Source organism: Lactuca saligna, chromosome 3 (genome assembly GCF_052625555.1).
Source record: "Lactuca saligna cultivar CGN05327 chromosome 3, ASM5262555v1, whole genome shotgun sequence".
Classification (NCBI taxonomy): domain Eukaryota; kingdom Viridiplantae; phylum Streptophyta; class Magnoliopsida; order Asterales; family Asteraceae; genus Lactuca; species Lactuca saligna.
In genome coordinates this window covers 30,017,300-30,031,953 of record NC_136419.1, presented here as the reverse complement: position 1 = coordinate 30,031,953, position 14,654 = coordinate 30,017,300, and the positions used below count along the sequence as shown (strand labels likewise).

Genomic DNA, 14,654 nt, shown 5'->3' with positions numbered 1-14,654 from the left:
TCCAGCCCAAGTGAGTGACTGAATCATCTCTAGTAAAACAAATGAACTCAGTCTGAAGAGTGAAAGATTGCCAGGGGATAGAGTGAGGGCAACGATCAAACCACCTGCTATTTGCAGATCATCGCCCGATTCACCATTACAGGTACATGTTCTCCAACCTTGTTGATCTGTTTCACAGTTATCAGAAAATTTGAATGATTATGCTGCGTATTTGTCAAAATTAGGTTTTCTCATATGTAGTACGTTGATCTCGTGATCTTCAAATGTAGTACTGAAGTTTTGTAGTACACTTCTTTACATATTACTCTTCTTCTTGATCCAGTCGTCATATTTGTTAATTCATTCTCAAATGAAGGGCTATTGAGTTTCCAACGATTGCTAGGTTTTAGTAGTAATTTGTAGTTTCATACGTTATGATCCACACCTTCACGTCTGGTTGCTCCAACATCCAACCGATACTTGCCCTAGACACTCCTCTCACCTCGTCAACTCTTCCAGGCGCCGGCTCCGCCTTCTTCCTGCCCCTCCATCGCCTTCCTCTGCCACTCCTCTGCCAGCGGCTTCTTCTGGCCTCACCATCGCTTCCTTCTACATCCTGGCTTGTTCAGTTATTCGTTTGTGCTCCTAATTGAATTGCGTAGTTAAAAGTTATTGCCTCTTAACTGATTGCTTGTTGGTGTGTGTTTTTTTTTTTTTTTTTTTTTTTTTTTTTTTTTTTTTTTGGTTTAATCCATCTTGTGCCTGGTCGAATTTTATAATACAATACCATATCCTCTCTAATCATGAATACGGATTATTGCATTATTTGCATATGTATATGGTCTGGTATTCAGTTTCAAATGTGCTTCATATGATAAAATTATCCCTTTCTTTAATAGGGTGGCATTTTACAAGAAATGGTGTTAATTCTCTTGGCATCAAATAAAATGGCTTATTGATAATAGTAGCATTTAGCTATTTACATTCCTGCACGCCATCTGTTTGACAAAATGCCATTTGCATTAATAATATTACATTACTGATGTTATAGTATTTTTATCCATTCATTGTTAATAAAGTACCTGTATATTAGTAAATACCTCTTCTTTACAATTTCTGGAAATCTTAAATTATTTCTCTCAAACAAATGTACATAAGCATATGATCAGAATCTCTCTTGAGACTGGTAACGACATACAAGGAAAAAAGATTGACAATTGGCATTACAGTTGTAATACAAAATGGCAGTAGTATTTTGAAAAAAAGATTCCAACTTTCTTCTAGTGTTGATCATGTGTGCGTTTATGTTGGAGGAGATGATCACATGAGAATTGAAGTCAAAGTTTTGGCAAGTCATGTGATACTTTTTGAATCAATTAATTTCTTTAATCAATTTTCAAATGCAATTCCAAGTAGTAAAATGTCATTGCAAAAGTGGATCTTGTTTTTTTTTTTTTTGGATATCTGTGCTTCATTTGATGTTATGCACTTCTAACGTGAATGGTAAAATGTTCATTATATATAATTATGTTATATTTCTATCAAAAAGATAAATTCTATCTAGCACAAAAACAAAAGAGTAAAAATGGTGGATGAATTGTTACACTTACCTTTTCTTACTTCAAAATTGAGGAGAATTGTTCTATTTAAGAGTGCTTTCTGTGAAAAAATGGCCGATTTGAGTCTGCTACACCTAGAAAGCCATGATTCGAAACGTATATGTCGACTTTTAATCTGCAAATAGGCTTATAGTTCTAAAATTTGAAGCAGACTACTTTTTATATGGAAGTAATATATTGTTGTAAAGTGTAAAGTGTAAAGTGAAGTGTCTTTTCATCTACAAATATCTTGGATATACAGCAGCCATTACTATAAGGAAATATGGCAACTATTAGAAATCTGAAAATCAAGACAGCAGCATGCAAACGCATTGTGAAGGAGCTACACTCTTATGAAAAAGAGGTTGAGAGGGAGGCAGCCAAAACAGCTAGCATGAAGGAGAAGGGTGCTGACCCTTATGATCTTAAACAACAGGTAAACTGTCTTTAGAGTAACACAAAATGAGATTGCAAGAAAGATGAATACATAAATAGCTGTGAAAGAAAATGAGATTTATTCATTGATCAAAGAATCTTTCCCTTTTGATTTATTAAAACAGGAAAATGTGCTTGGTGAATCAAGGATGATGATTCCTGATTGTCGCAAACGCCTGGAGTCTTCACTAGCCGACTTAAAAGCAATATTGGTATTTATTTATTTTTTTTCTTTTTCGATTAAATGCAAGAAATAGCGATGTACTTTCAATATATTTGTGTTTTACAGCATCCTATAATAAAAATCAATGAAAGTGTATTGCTATTTCTTGCATTTAACTTTTTCCATATTCTGGTTTCAGGCTGAGTTGGAGGAATTGAAGCAAAAGGAAGGACCTGAAGTTGTTGAAGCTGAAAGCACAGTTGCTGATATCGAGAAGTTATTCCAAACAACAGAATCTTAGTACGTTGGCTCAATATAATTGAGTGTCTTTTTAAGCTTTTGGTGTCGTGAATTTGTCATTTTTAAGGTTGGCATTTTAAGACTTATTTTTATCGTATTTTAAATAAGTTTTTCATTAAAAATCCGGTTCTTGTGGGAGGGATACCAATAACTGATGCATTGCTGGTTGTTAGATATCATATTTTACCGTTTTGATAATGGTATGTGTTATTAGTTTTGTTCTTTGTAATTTCCTTGGTTATTAATTTGTGTATTTGTCTCTCTCATATGGTATTGTGTCTTTTAAAAATCAGATTCTCTCTCTATGAAGCACATGCATAAGTTTTTATTTGGACGACAGATTAGTTGGTTAGTATGTTAATAAACTCCTCACAAATTTCTTGCTAGTATTACTCTCTACCAACCAGGCTAGCCCCATTTGGCTAAATACATAAGTTGATTGCACTAATATTTTGAAAATAATAATTCAACTTTTTGTCAGTTGTCAAAGGTGATGATATACACAATTGAAAGTTGAAAGCTGGAAAATTAATTGTGAAACCAGGATATTAACAGTACATAATCTATTAAAAATATAATGGCTTTTATAACTCTAAAAGACACATGGAATTACATTTCTCTTTATTTGGTTCTTGATTCTATAAACATACACTAAAATGCATTTGGTCTAGTGGTATAAGGAGTCGATAGATTGATGAATGAGTGTTTCTCAACTAAAGGTTCAGGGTTTACGTCCTGTTGTGTACATGGAGAGGGCTGACTCTAAGAGAGTTCAAAGTGTGCGACTGCACATGCCCTGAAAAAAGTAAGCCCTAAGTTTTAACGTTATTTTTTATTTCATATTTGTATTAATAATAACGTATTGAAAATTATACGCATCTAGTTCAGTTGGTATAAGGACCTTAATTCCCACCTTGGACCTTTTATGTGAACTTTTAAAGGAAAACGACTTCTTAAGGTAATTAACTTTTCATTATGTTCACATCTGGGTAACTATCTTTTTTTGTATACATTTAGGTAACAAACTTATTGGAAGTGTTCACATATGACCATTATGACCTGTTATAGCAAGTTAAATCCTAGATGTGAACGCTTTTAAAAAGTTCGTTACCTAGATGTGTGCAAAAAAAATACTTACCAGAACAAAACGAAAAATAAAAGTAAATTATACGAATGGTCCCTGTGGTTTGGGGGAATTTGTGTTTTTGATCCCTAACTTATTATTATTATTATTATTTAACTCGGATGGTCCCTACTATTTATTTTTGTTATGCGTTTGTCTCTGTCTTACCTAAAAAGACTATTCTGCCCTTATTAATTTAATTTTTAATTAATTTTCTTATTTATGTATTTATTTTTTATATATTTAAAAAAATTAATAGACCCCACATATCTGTATCTCCTTACCATAAACTTGAAACCACATTTGAGAAAATTAATTTGGGTCTTACCGGTCACCATCTCATCTCTCCCTCCCCAACTTCTATTTCTTTTCTATATTTAGTAACATCGACGTCTTCATCATCCTTCTTTTTTTGGTACTTCAACTCTGGAGAACCAACACCATAACCTACTGTCTCTTCATTTTTAGTGGGCTGTGGTGTTGATTCGACGGAGTTGAAGGACTGAAAAAAGAAATGATGATGAAGACGTAACAAAATTAATAAATGCACAATAGTCTTTTTAGGTAAGACAGAGGCCAAACTCGTAAAAAAATTAAACAGTAGGGATCATTCGAGTTAAAAAAATTAATTAATTAAAAAAACTACCAGTATGGATCATCCGAGGAGATACAAATATGTGAGGTCTATTAATTTTTTTAAAAATGTGAAAAATAAATACATAAATAAGAAAATTAATTAAAACTAAAATTAATAAGGGCACAATAGACTTTTTAGGTAATACAGAGATCAAACACGCAACAAAAATAAACAGTAAGGACCATCAAAGTTAAAAAAAATAAGTTAGGGACCAAAAACACAAATTTCCCCAACCCACATGGACCATTCGTGTAATTTACTTTTACTTTTCGTTCTGTTCATATTTCGGTAACTATTTTTTTACACATCTAAGTAATAAACTTGTTGAAAGTGTTTACATCTAGAATTTAACTTGTTATAGCATATGTGAACATTTCCAACAAGTTTGTTACCAAGATGTGTACAAAAAAAAAAATAGTTACCAAGATATGAACAAACCGAAAAAATTAATTACCTTAATAAGTCATTTTCCCGAACTTTTAATTCCAAAACAAACGGTCAATGGCGCTGCTTTTGTGTATGCTTTTTTCCCTTAACAAACTATTCTTAAAATATAAATTTATTTGGATTTTTTTTAGGAGCCTTTTTTCCAACACATTGTTTTTATAGTATAAATTTAATTGACCTTCAATCCTAACTTCCGAGCTTGCATTCAATAAAATAAAATTTTATATAACAATAAGAATTTTTAAAATTTATTGGGTTTTCTTCTACAAAATGAAAAGTTCAATTTTACATGAGTGTTTTAATAAAAATATTTGGTGAAAATTTAATAACATTATATGGGAATTTATGAAAAAAATTCAAGTCACTTGGAAGAGTAAGATCGGCCTTGAGAATGTGCGAGGTGTGAAACCGTACGGGGTTAGTGTCATAAGGGGGCAAAAACGTTTTATTTACATATTGGGAAAATTTCATCAACAATCTATGCTAATCCATTAGTTGGCTTGTGTCACTATTTATTTGCTAATTATATTCTTTGATTATTTATAAATGAGTTTTTCTATTATTACATTATACATACTAATATAATTAACGCTAGTCTACTAGATGTCAAATCTTGTCGTAGTGTTAATGAATTTTGTTTGTGATGGAAAATATAGATTTAAAAATAGATTTGATTAGTGGATACGTGTAAACGGTTCTACAAAAAAAAAAAAAAAACTTCTTCCAACCTTATTCCATGGTGTGGTAATGGATTTTTATCATTTGACTTTAAAACAATTTGTTACCTATAGTTTTTCTTTTTAATTAAATTATTAGGTAAAAGCAAAATATAATAATTCTAAAATTCTAAAATTATTTTTCCCTCCTAATTTGTATGCAAGAAAAACCGAAAAACCGTTTGAAATAACAACTTTCTTCTTCTTTCTTTCTCTCCAAAATCCGCAACAAAGTATTAAAGGTTCTTCACACTAACAAACCCCCACCACTGCAGCCACATCGAGAAAATTCTTCGGTTTCATCTGTTCTACAATCTTCTGTGAGAAAATGAGTGACGCCTCTAGGGTTTACAGAGAAGTGATGAATTTGAGAAAAGATCAAAGCATCGTAGGCATGAGTTTACTGCCGGACGAGAAGAACATTCGCCACCTCACCGCAATCATCCCCGGCCCTGTCTCCTCCCCTTACGAGGGAGGAATGTTCCATGTCGACATTACTTTGCCCGGTCCGTCCTCTCTTTCTATCTCTATCTCTACATATTTCTGTAATTTTAACTAGATTATTGCTTATTTGTCGATGCGTGTGTGTGTGAGCGCGTAATTGCGATTCTGTGTTAATTTCGTGTTTCATTTTATTCACTGCAAGTGCTGAAATCTGTCGATCAAACTAGATCTATAAAACAACCGACCTATTGAAGCTTGATTGAACGCCTGGATTTTGTAGTGGATAGAACCGTTATTGTTCTTTAGGACTTGATAAACTTATATGGTGACTTGTATATACAGTCTCATTAATTGTGATCATAACTTCATCCGATACTGATTACAGTTGAATTGCTCTGTTGTATGTTTTAAGATTTGAAAGTTGCGTCGTTTGAAGCTAATTGATTCTATAACTTCTTACGATGGATCTAACCCTGACCCCAACCACATCTTACATTGTGTGTTTCTAGATTTGATTAACGTGTAATTATTCATTACTGTCACATCAGCGATTTGATTAACTTTGTGATATTTTTCTTACAGTTTCATTGATAGTGATCTTCAAGTTATTTAATCATAAAACTTGTTTGTCTACAGTTCTCATAAATGTTCACTAACTGTAAACAATGCTTTCATTTTCCTTGATATTTTGCAGATGCCTATCCCTTTGCACCTCCTGTGATGAAGTTTACTACTAAAGTTTGGTAAGAACAATAAAACTTAATAACCATTACCCACAAGTTAACATACATTCTAAAGATGTAAACCATTTTTAATTCCTAGGCATCCAAACATCAGTAGCCAAACAGGAGCTATCTGTCTTGATATCCTACAGAACAACTGGAGTCCAGCTCTAAACCTCAAAACTGCTCTGCTTTCCTTACAAGCTTTGTTATCAGTCCCAGAACCCAATGATCCCCAAGATGCTGTTGTTGCTGAACAGGTTTCTACTCATTCCTCTTTTTCCTTTTCCTTTTCAAAATTTCAATTTTTCATCATACATGTTGTTTAACTTTCTTCAAATGCAGGCTCTCAATGATCATGCTAGTTTTGTTGCTACAGCTAAGAGTTGGACTGAGGAGTTTGCCAAGGGCTCATCTGCTGATTTCAATGTGAAGGTATGAATGCTCAAGTACTCTGAGAAATGAAATGGTATTCATCAGAAAAGTTGATGTGAAGAGTTGTTGATTTGGTTGCAGGTTCAGAAGCTTGTTGAAATGGGGTTCCCAGAAGCTTTAGTAAAGACAACATTGCAAGCTGTAGGTGGTGATGAAGACATGGCACTTGAAAGGCTGGCTCCAAAATAGAAGAATCATCTACTTGCTTACTACCTGTTAAACCAGATAAGTGCTTCTTTCTTTGTATAGTTGGGGATGGATGAATTGAAACTTTAGTTTGAAACTGGTTTTTAGTCATTTTCAGTAATTGGAAATGTTGCTCTATACATACATGATACATATATTGACCCTTAAACTTTGCTTCTACCACATATATCATAAAAAAGAGTTGAATTCTATCAAGTGACATGTGTGCTGGTTTACTACCTTTATTTCGTAAAGGATTATAAAATCTAGTTGTATTATTAGTACTGATAATGCCCCTATCCCCCTAAAACTTTATATAGTTATTATACCTAACGTTGTTGCCATCCATTTTCATATCAAGATGTTATTGTTAATCATATATTTGAGTTGTAATTTATATTTTCATGTGTTTATGTATGTTTCTTACATTACCTATTACCTTAATGTCTGATAAAACAATGGTACTATGTCTATTTTTACTAATTGGGAATCTAATTGTCTTGGTATAACCCTATAATAATAATGCACTCTAAAAGTACATCACTATAATTGACGTGAATGGCTCCTCTTACTATTTTTTGAGATAAAACAAAAATAAGTTGCTATTTTTTGAAAGAAAAAAATTATTTCACAACTTAACCCTAAAATAACAACGTACATTGGAAGTACATTGATTGCTATAATGGACATGAATGGTTGCTTTTACTACTTTTTTGAAAAATTATTTCAATAACTTATTAAAATGTTATATATGTTCTTTGATTTTAATCGATTAATTCTTCAATTCCGAATTAAATAACTTTTAATCTTTCAATGTGGTTTTGTAAGCCATAATTTCTCTTTTTTTACAAACCAAAAGGTATCTTAGTGTATGTGTGTTTGTATGGTTGTTTGTTTGTTTGTAAAATAAACAAAATTCATCGAGATTATACCAATCAACTTTCAAAGTACAATAGTTACGTTTATTCTTTCAATGTACTTTCAATTTGTCTCGTTTGTTGCATTTAAACAAAAATTAAAGTGTAATAATCATGGATGCAAAAAGTATTACTTTCACAAGACAAGTAGACAACTATGCTTTTATTTATTTATTTATTTATTATTATTATTTACATTATTTTAATCTGTTAACGGTGTAATACACAGGTTATATCATAATATAATAATGTTAGCATTTTAAAAAAGAGGAAACCCCCTGTTTAGGAATCTTGCTGTAAATTGTATTATTGAATCCAAGTGTCCAACGTTTATGAAACATAGTTGTTTGCCTCTTATTCTTCAAAAAAAAAGGACTTAAATTCTATACAAATTCTCATCTAGAAACAGATTAACTTGTAGAAACATGAAATTAGACTTTATTTTGATCAAAATCAGGATATAATCGTGTATTCATGTATCATAACAAGCTCTGTAACAATTAAGCAGATATGTAACAAAATTCACTCTTTTAAATCTAAACTAATGCAACCAACCAAATTCACTCTTGTGAATCTTGAATTAAGCAGATCTGTAACAAGCTCTCTTAGTCGCACGAACAATATCCTCAATCTGCACATTCAACCGATTAAATATATATATATATATATATATATATACACACACACACACACACACACATACACATACACAAAAGTGACCTGAGGAAAAGCCAATCTCTCAAGATTAGCAGCATAAGGCGTTGGAACATCAGCCCCAGCAACCCTCTCCACAGGTGCATCAAGATAAACAAAGCTATCCTCAACAACCGTTGCACTACACAAACAAAATAAACAATTATATATTATATATATAATAATAAATAATCATTTTTTAACTAGTTTATTAATTAACTAATACCATATTTCAGCACCAACACCATGTTGACGAAACCCTTCCTCAACAGTAACAAGCCTGTTGGTTTTCCTGACTGAATCATTGATTGTGTCTCTATCAAGAGGTCTTAAACACCTCAGATTTATTACCTCCGCATTTATTCCATCTTTTTCAAGTATTTCAGCAGCCTAATAGTATTTAAAAAAAAAATTAAAATACTCTCAAGAAAAATAACACGTCTCTGGAGTGAGAGATGAGACATACCTTTAAAGCAAAGCCCACCATCTTAGAGTAAGCTGTGATTGTAACATCTTTCCCTTCTCTTTCAATCTATCAAAAAAAAAAAAAAAAAAGAGAGGTAACTAAGGGAAATTAAATAGAATGGTGGAAATTTAAATACTACTCTCAATCACCTTGGCTTTTCCTATCGGAAGGCAGAAGTTTGGATCAAGGGCTTCAGCAGAAACTGGGAAGGACTCACCATATCTATAGAATATACCAAAAATGTCAATAACTAGAAAATATAAAGAAAAAAAAAAGACCCAATTACTCACAATATTTCGTTTTCAAGAAAAACAACAGGATCAGGGTCTCTAATTGCAGCTTTTAAAAGTCCACGAGCATCTTCAGAGGAGTATGGTACAATAACTTTTAAACCAGGAACTGCACCATACCATGCACCATAACACTGCATTTAATTTACATTGTCTTGTAAAATCCTTAATCACTTTATAAAAAACAACAGAAAAGAGATAAGGAAGTAAAGAATCTTACTTGAGAATGTTGGGCACCAACACCAGCAGCAGCACCATTTGGACCTCTAAAAACAATGGGCACATTAATTTGACCAGCAGACATGTAGTTTGACTTTGCTGCAGAGTTGATAATATGATCAATTGCCTACAAAAAGTTTAAAGATTGATCAGATCAGATTACAACTTTGAATTCAAACACTCAACAGAAAGAATATATAATGAGGGAATTTAATTGTAACCTGCATGGAGAAGTTGAATGTCATGAACTCTATAACTGGCTTCAGACCATGATATGCAGCACCAACAGCAAGGCCTGTGAAGCCAGCCTGAATACATACATCAGAAAATATGTTTTAAGAACTTGTTTTAACTTTTATGTACAGAAGATAACAAAAGATTGATCAAAATGAAAGGAAGAAGAAGATGAACTGTATAATTAACCTCTGTGATAGGGGTGTCAACAACTCTCTCAGGCCCATACTTGTGTAACAATCCTTTTGTAATCTATCTAAGCATAAACAAATCCAATATTATGAGACCAAAACACACACAAACTTGATAGATCAAGTGGAATGCTTTTGAAATTCTAACCTTGTATGCACCCTGGTATTCTCCAACCTGCACATCATAAACAAGATGAGGCTTATAGCATAAGCCTCTCTGGATATATAATGATAAACACAGTACTAGCTGGTTACCTCTTCACCCATGATAAAGACACTGGAATCAGCAGCCATTTCCTCATCAAGTGCAGAATTCAGAGCATCTCTTACTGTCATCTGTGAAAATATGAAGTTAAAATCTATATTCACCAGTTTCTCTAAAACCTAATTACATATTACATCTTTGGATGCAGACGAGAAATGTCTCATGGCTGATGCGATAGGGCTTAATCTTTGCATGTAATCCCCAAATACCTGAAATTACGGATAAGAAGTTAACAGGGCTATGGAAATGTTATCAAACACTCGAAGCACTTTCGTATTATAAAACGAAACTTGGAGTTTTGTTTACCGGAGCCGATGCACCGACTTTTTGTTTTATAATCCCCAACATCTTTCCTCTTTAACGCCAAAAGCTTCAAAAGGAACCGATCACAATTTTAAGATCCAGAAATCCCTCGAAATCAATAAATTTGATAACAAATTGTGCGATCGCAAAGATGTGAAGAAATAATACGACACACAGACGCGAATTCGTGACGTTAACTACAGAATCAACAAGACATCAAAGCATACGTGATTTGGTTTGCAAAATTTCACATAGGTTTGACAGACAGGTTTACTGATATCAAACTGTGAAGTACAAAAGCTAATTATGAACGGATTAAAACCGTAAACAATGAAAATTGAAGCAATATTCATAAGTACATCCTTTAAGCTAAATTCGGCGAAGAAATCTTAAATCGAAAAAGAAGGTACCTGGCCTTTTCCTATACACCGGCTGTAAAGGTGAATCAATGGCGAGCCAAAGGTGATGAGACAATAGCACGATGAGTCTGTTCGAATCCAGTTTCTGTTGGTGAAAATAATACAATATTTTGCGGGTTTGTAGTATTGCGACGCGTGGCTTTCCTTTGGTTCGGCTTTTTATGTTGCGTTTCGGTATAAGTAACGAATGTTTTTATAGGTTAATTTTAAACAGTTTATCTAAACTTTTATGATTATAAAAATATATTTAAGAAATATTTTAGTTAAATTGAGATTATAATTTAATTTTTGTATTTAGTATTATAATTTATTATTTTTAACTATTTACAAAATATTATTTAGGTTTTTTAAGTGGAATGAAGTTTATATTTAAGTTGACGATGTGATGTTATATTTATATTAACATTTTAACTATTTTGTCCAAACTGTTCAAATGTTGTAACTTTAAACTGATAATGGTTTATATATAACAACATATTAATTTTAATAAATTAAGTATAATATGTTAAAATTTAAAGACATAACTTTATAAATATATGTAAATATATTATTTTAATATTGAAATTTAGTTTATTTATGATTAAACTTTAGGTTTGATATTTATTGAACCTTATTAATCAACTAACTAAAATTTATATTTAATTTGATCCGATAATGTTATATTTAAATGAATAATTTAAGTATATATATAAATTGTTCAAAAGTTGTAGTTTTAAAATGATGATAGTTTACATCCAGCACTATATTAAAACTAATAAATTAAGTATAATATATTAAAAGTAAAAAAAAAAACATAACTTTATAAGTAGAAATAAAGATATTCTTTTAATATTGAAATTTAGTTTATATATGATTACACTTTAGGTTTGATATTTGTTTAATCTTATTAACCAATTTATAATAATTATTTGAAAGAAATTAAAAAGTCATGGGAGTTTTAAATGAATGTGGTGAAAGGAAAAATACATAAGAGTTTCAAATGAATGTGGTGAAAGGAAAAATGCTTCCTATATAAGTATACTAGGCGAATTCCAGCGTGTTGCGTGAGATATATAAAAAACAATTTATATTAAAAATAACTAAATCATTGTTATTAACAATTAAATAATAATTTCATAAAAAATATAAAAAATGTTTTTTTTAGTATTGTTATTATGTTAAATTATATTATAAGAGATAATGTTGGAACTTGAAGTTTTGCATATACAAAGTTATATGATTAAAATAGAAAAAAATTAACTTTTAAAAATAAATAAATCGTTATTGTTATCTATTAAATAATAATTTCATATTAAATTAAAACGTTTATATTAAATATTATCATTACGTAGAAAATACGATAGTAGAGACATCTTTTTGTCTATCTTAAATTTTATCATTTAGTACAACATATGATAACAGATACAACTTTTTATCTTAAATAGTAAAAAAAATGTTTTGTATCATAAATATTACCATAATTATGTAGAACATATAATAATAGTGACGTCTTTTATAAGGTTGAAACTTTAAATTGTATTACATACAAGGTTGTAAAACTTGGCTAACATAACTAAATACTCGGCATGTTACTTAAACTCGGCCTCCAATGGAAGCGAGTTTGCCTAACTCAGCCAGAAGACACTTGGATCCTTATTAAACTTGATCCAAATCTAAAAGATACGGTCCAAAATCATTTTCGAAATTCGGAAATTTAATTGGTCACTTGTCGACAAAGACAATCTCACCAAAGAATACACTCAACGTCCTACAAAGTTAGATGTAAGGAAGATCTCATGGCTTAGTCCCTTTGAAATATTTTACAACATTTCCTATTTATAGAGGAGAATACATTCTCTTGTTTACTCTTACAATCAATGTGAGATGAAGACATTTTAGTTAAACTCATTTCTTTGTTTGCCAATAATTTCATTTTGTTTAATAAAATACTAAATAATAAAAATCAAACGTTATCCAGAAAATTTATTGTTCAATAGTTCCATTTTTCAGTAATCTCGTAAGTTGTTATAAAAAATTAAGTTTTTATTGAATAACTTTTTGTTAAATTCTAAAATAATAAATTCAGTTAGGTACTTAATATAGAAAGTTTGTTTATATGTATTTTCATGATTCAAAATGTCATTATAAAATGAATTCATTTATAAAATATAACCGAGTATATATTTCGTACTTTTGAATCAAAGTGATTTTCCAAACAATTATAATTTTATGTTTAAGTAGATTTTTTTATATTTATATAACATTATGTAACTTATAATATTATTATAAACAATTTGAATAATCATGGAAGTTTCAAATATATGTGGTGAAAGGAAAATGCTTCATTTATTGGTCCAAATTGATCAAACTCGGACCGATTCAGCTTAATATACCAAACTACATAACGTTTTTTCTATTGAAACTCATTTTGTATATATTTTGTGTTTTTGAATCAAATTTATTTTTCAAACAATTATAATTTTATGTTTAGGTAACTTATTTATAATCTTATTAGAAACAATTTGAAAAATTACGGGAGTTTCAAATGTATATACTGAAAGGAAAATGCTTCCTTTATCAGTCCAAATTGATCAAACTCAGATCGATTCAACTCAATATATAAAATTGCATAACGGTTTTTCAACTGAAACTCTGTTTGAACCTAAAAAAATCTTGTTCAAAACCATTTTCGGGATTCTAAAACTTAAATGGACAGTTGCCAATAAAGACAATCTCACCAAAGAATACCCTCAACATCCTAAAAAGGTAGACATAAGGAAGTTCTCATAGTTTGCTCCCTTTGAAACATTTCACAACCTTTCTTATTTATAGAAGAGAAAACGTTCTCTTGTTTACTCTCACCATCGATGTGGGATGAAGACATTGTAATAAAACATACTTTCTTGTTAATAAAACATTATTCAACTTATTTAGTAAAACACCTTTCTCTTGTTTACCTTTTCTTTATTGTTCAATAGTTCCATTTTTCTATAATCTCGTAACTTGCTATCCAAAAAAGTAAGTTTTTATTGAATAACTTTTTGTTTAATTCTAAAATCATAAATTCAGTTAGGTACTTAATATAGAAAGTTTGTTTATATGTATTTTCAAGATTCAAAAGTTCATTATAAAAAAGAATTCATTTATAAAATATAATATGTGTATATATTTTGTGCTTTTGATCAAATAGAATTTTCAAGCAATTATAATTTTATGTTTAGGTAGATGTTTTTTTATATTTATATAACATTATGTAACTTTTTTTAAAATATCATTGGAAACAATTTGAAAAATCATGGGAGTTTCAAATGTATGTAGTGAAAGGACAATACTTCTTTTTGTGGTCCAAATAGATAAACTCGGACCGATTCAACTAAATATACTAAACTACATATTTTTTTCTAGTGAAACCCGGTTTGTATATATTTCGTGCTTTTGAATCAAAGTGATTTTTCAAACAGTTATAATTTTAGGTTTAGGTAGATGCTTTTTT

General features: G+C 30.5%; 3 protein-coding genes across 6 annotated transcripts; 2 read left to right on the top strand and 1 right to left on the bottom strand.

The window, feature by feature from the left end:
* On the top strand, window positions 1-2,704 carry KIS (tubulin folding cofactor A (KIESEL)). 2 transcript variants are annotated; one of them, XM_078983526.1, is made up of 4 exons: window positions 1-142; window positions 1,840-2,013; window positions 2,138-2,224; window positions 2,375-2,704. In XM_078983526.1, exons 2-4 carry the CDS (start codon window positions 1,861-1,863, stop codon window positions 2,474-2,476), a joined length of 342 nt encoding a protein of 113 aa, XP_078839652.1. In that variant the 5' UTR covers window positions 1-142; window positions 1,840-1,860; the 3' UTR covers window positions 2,477-2,704. The 2 variants fall into 2 exon arrangements, with proteins under 2 accessions (XP_078839652.1, XP_078839653.1); XM_078983527.1 differs by having other exon boundaries at window positions 5-142; window positions 1,843-2,013.
* A 463-nt stretch (window positions 2,705-3,167) lies between these two features.
* LOC145034951 (ubiquitin-conjugating enzyme E2 27-like) lies at window positions 3,168-7,313 on the top strand. The gene is made up of 6 exons (XM_078983524.1): window positions 3,168-3,280; window positions 5,674-5,904; window positions 6,537-6,585; window positions 6,665-6,824; window positions 6,910-6,999; window positions 7,081-7,313. Exons 2-6 carry the CDS (start codon window positions 5,727-5,729, stop codon window positions 7,186-7,188), a joined length of 585 nt encoding a protein of 194 aa, XP_078839650.1. The 5' UTR covers window positions 3,168-3,280; window positions 5,674-5,726; the 3' UTR covers window positions 7,189-7,313.
* A 1,204-nt stretch (window positions 7,314-8,517) lies between these two features.
* On the bottom strand, window positions 8,518-11,326 carry LOC145034950 (pyruvate dehydrogenase E1 component subunit beta-1, mitochondrial-like). Of its 3 annotated transcripts, none has more exons than XM_078983522.1 (14): window positions 11,174-11,326; window positions 10,767-10,960; window positions 10,595-10,669; window positions 10,451-10,531; window positions 10,344-10,370; window positions 10,194-10,256; window positions 9,992-10,078; window positions 9,772-9,897; window positions 9,552-9,685; window positions 9,411-9,483; window positions 9,262-9,327; window positions 9,022-9,185; window positions 8,812-8,937; window positions 8,518-8,733 (listed from the first exon to the last, which is right to left on the bottom strand). In XM_078983522.1, exons 2-14 carry the CDS (start codon window positions 10,806-10,808, stop codon window positions 8,625-8,627), a joined length of 1,173 nt encoding a protein of 390 aa, XP_078839648.1. In that variant the 5' UTR covers window positions 10,809-10,960; window positions 11,174-11,326; the 3' UTR covers window positions 8,518-8,624. The 3 variants fall into 3 exon arrangements, with proteins under 3 accessions (XP_078839648.1, XP_078839647.1, XP_078839649.1); XM_078983521.1 differs by having other exon boundaries at window positions 10,767-10,830; XM_078983523.1 differs by having other exon boundaries at window positions 8,823-8,937; window positions 10,767-10,830.
* Window positions 11,327-14,654: the final 3,328 nt, after the last annotated feature.

Coding starts and splice junctions, on each gene's coding strand:
- LOC145034950 (XM_078983522.1), bottom strand. CDS start 10,808: ATGTTGGGGATTATAAAACAAAAAGTCGGTGCATCGGCTCCG. Junction 10,079..10,193: donor TTGACACCCCTATCACAGAG/GTTAATTATACA, acceptor GTATGTATTCAG/GCTGGCTTCACAGGCCTTGC. Junction 9,686..9,771: donor TTGGTGCCCAACATTCTCAA/GTAAGATTCTTT, acceptor AATTAAATGCAG/TGTTATGGTGCATGGTATGG.
- LOC145034951 (XM_078983524.1), top strand. CDS start 5,727: ATGAGTGACGCCTCTAGGGTTTACAGAGAAGTGATGAATTTGAGAAAA. Junction 6,825..6,909: donor ATGCTGTTGTTGCTGAACAG/GTTTCTACTCAT, acceptor CTTCAAATGCAG/GCTCTCAATGATCATGCTAG. Junction 7,000..7,080: donor CTGCTGATTTCAATGTGAAG/GTATGAATGCTC, acceptor ATTTGGTTGCAG/GTTCAGAAGCTTGTTGAAAT.
- KIS (XM_078983526.1), top strand. CDS start 1,861: ATGGCAACTATTAGAAATCTGAAAATCAAGACAGCAGCATGCAAACGC. Junction 2,014..2,137: donor CTTATGATCTTAAACAACAG/GTAAACTGTCTT, acceptor TTATTAAAACAG/GAAAATGTGCTTGGTGAATC. Junction 2,225..2,374: donor CCGACTTAAAAGCAATATTG/GTATTTATTTAT, acceptor TTCTGGTTTCAG/GCTGAGTTGGAGGAATTGAA.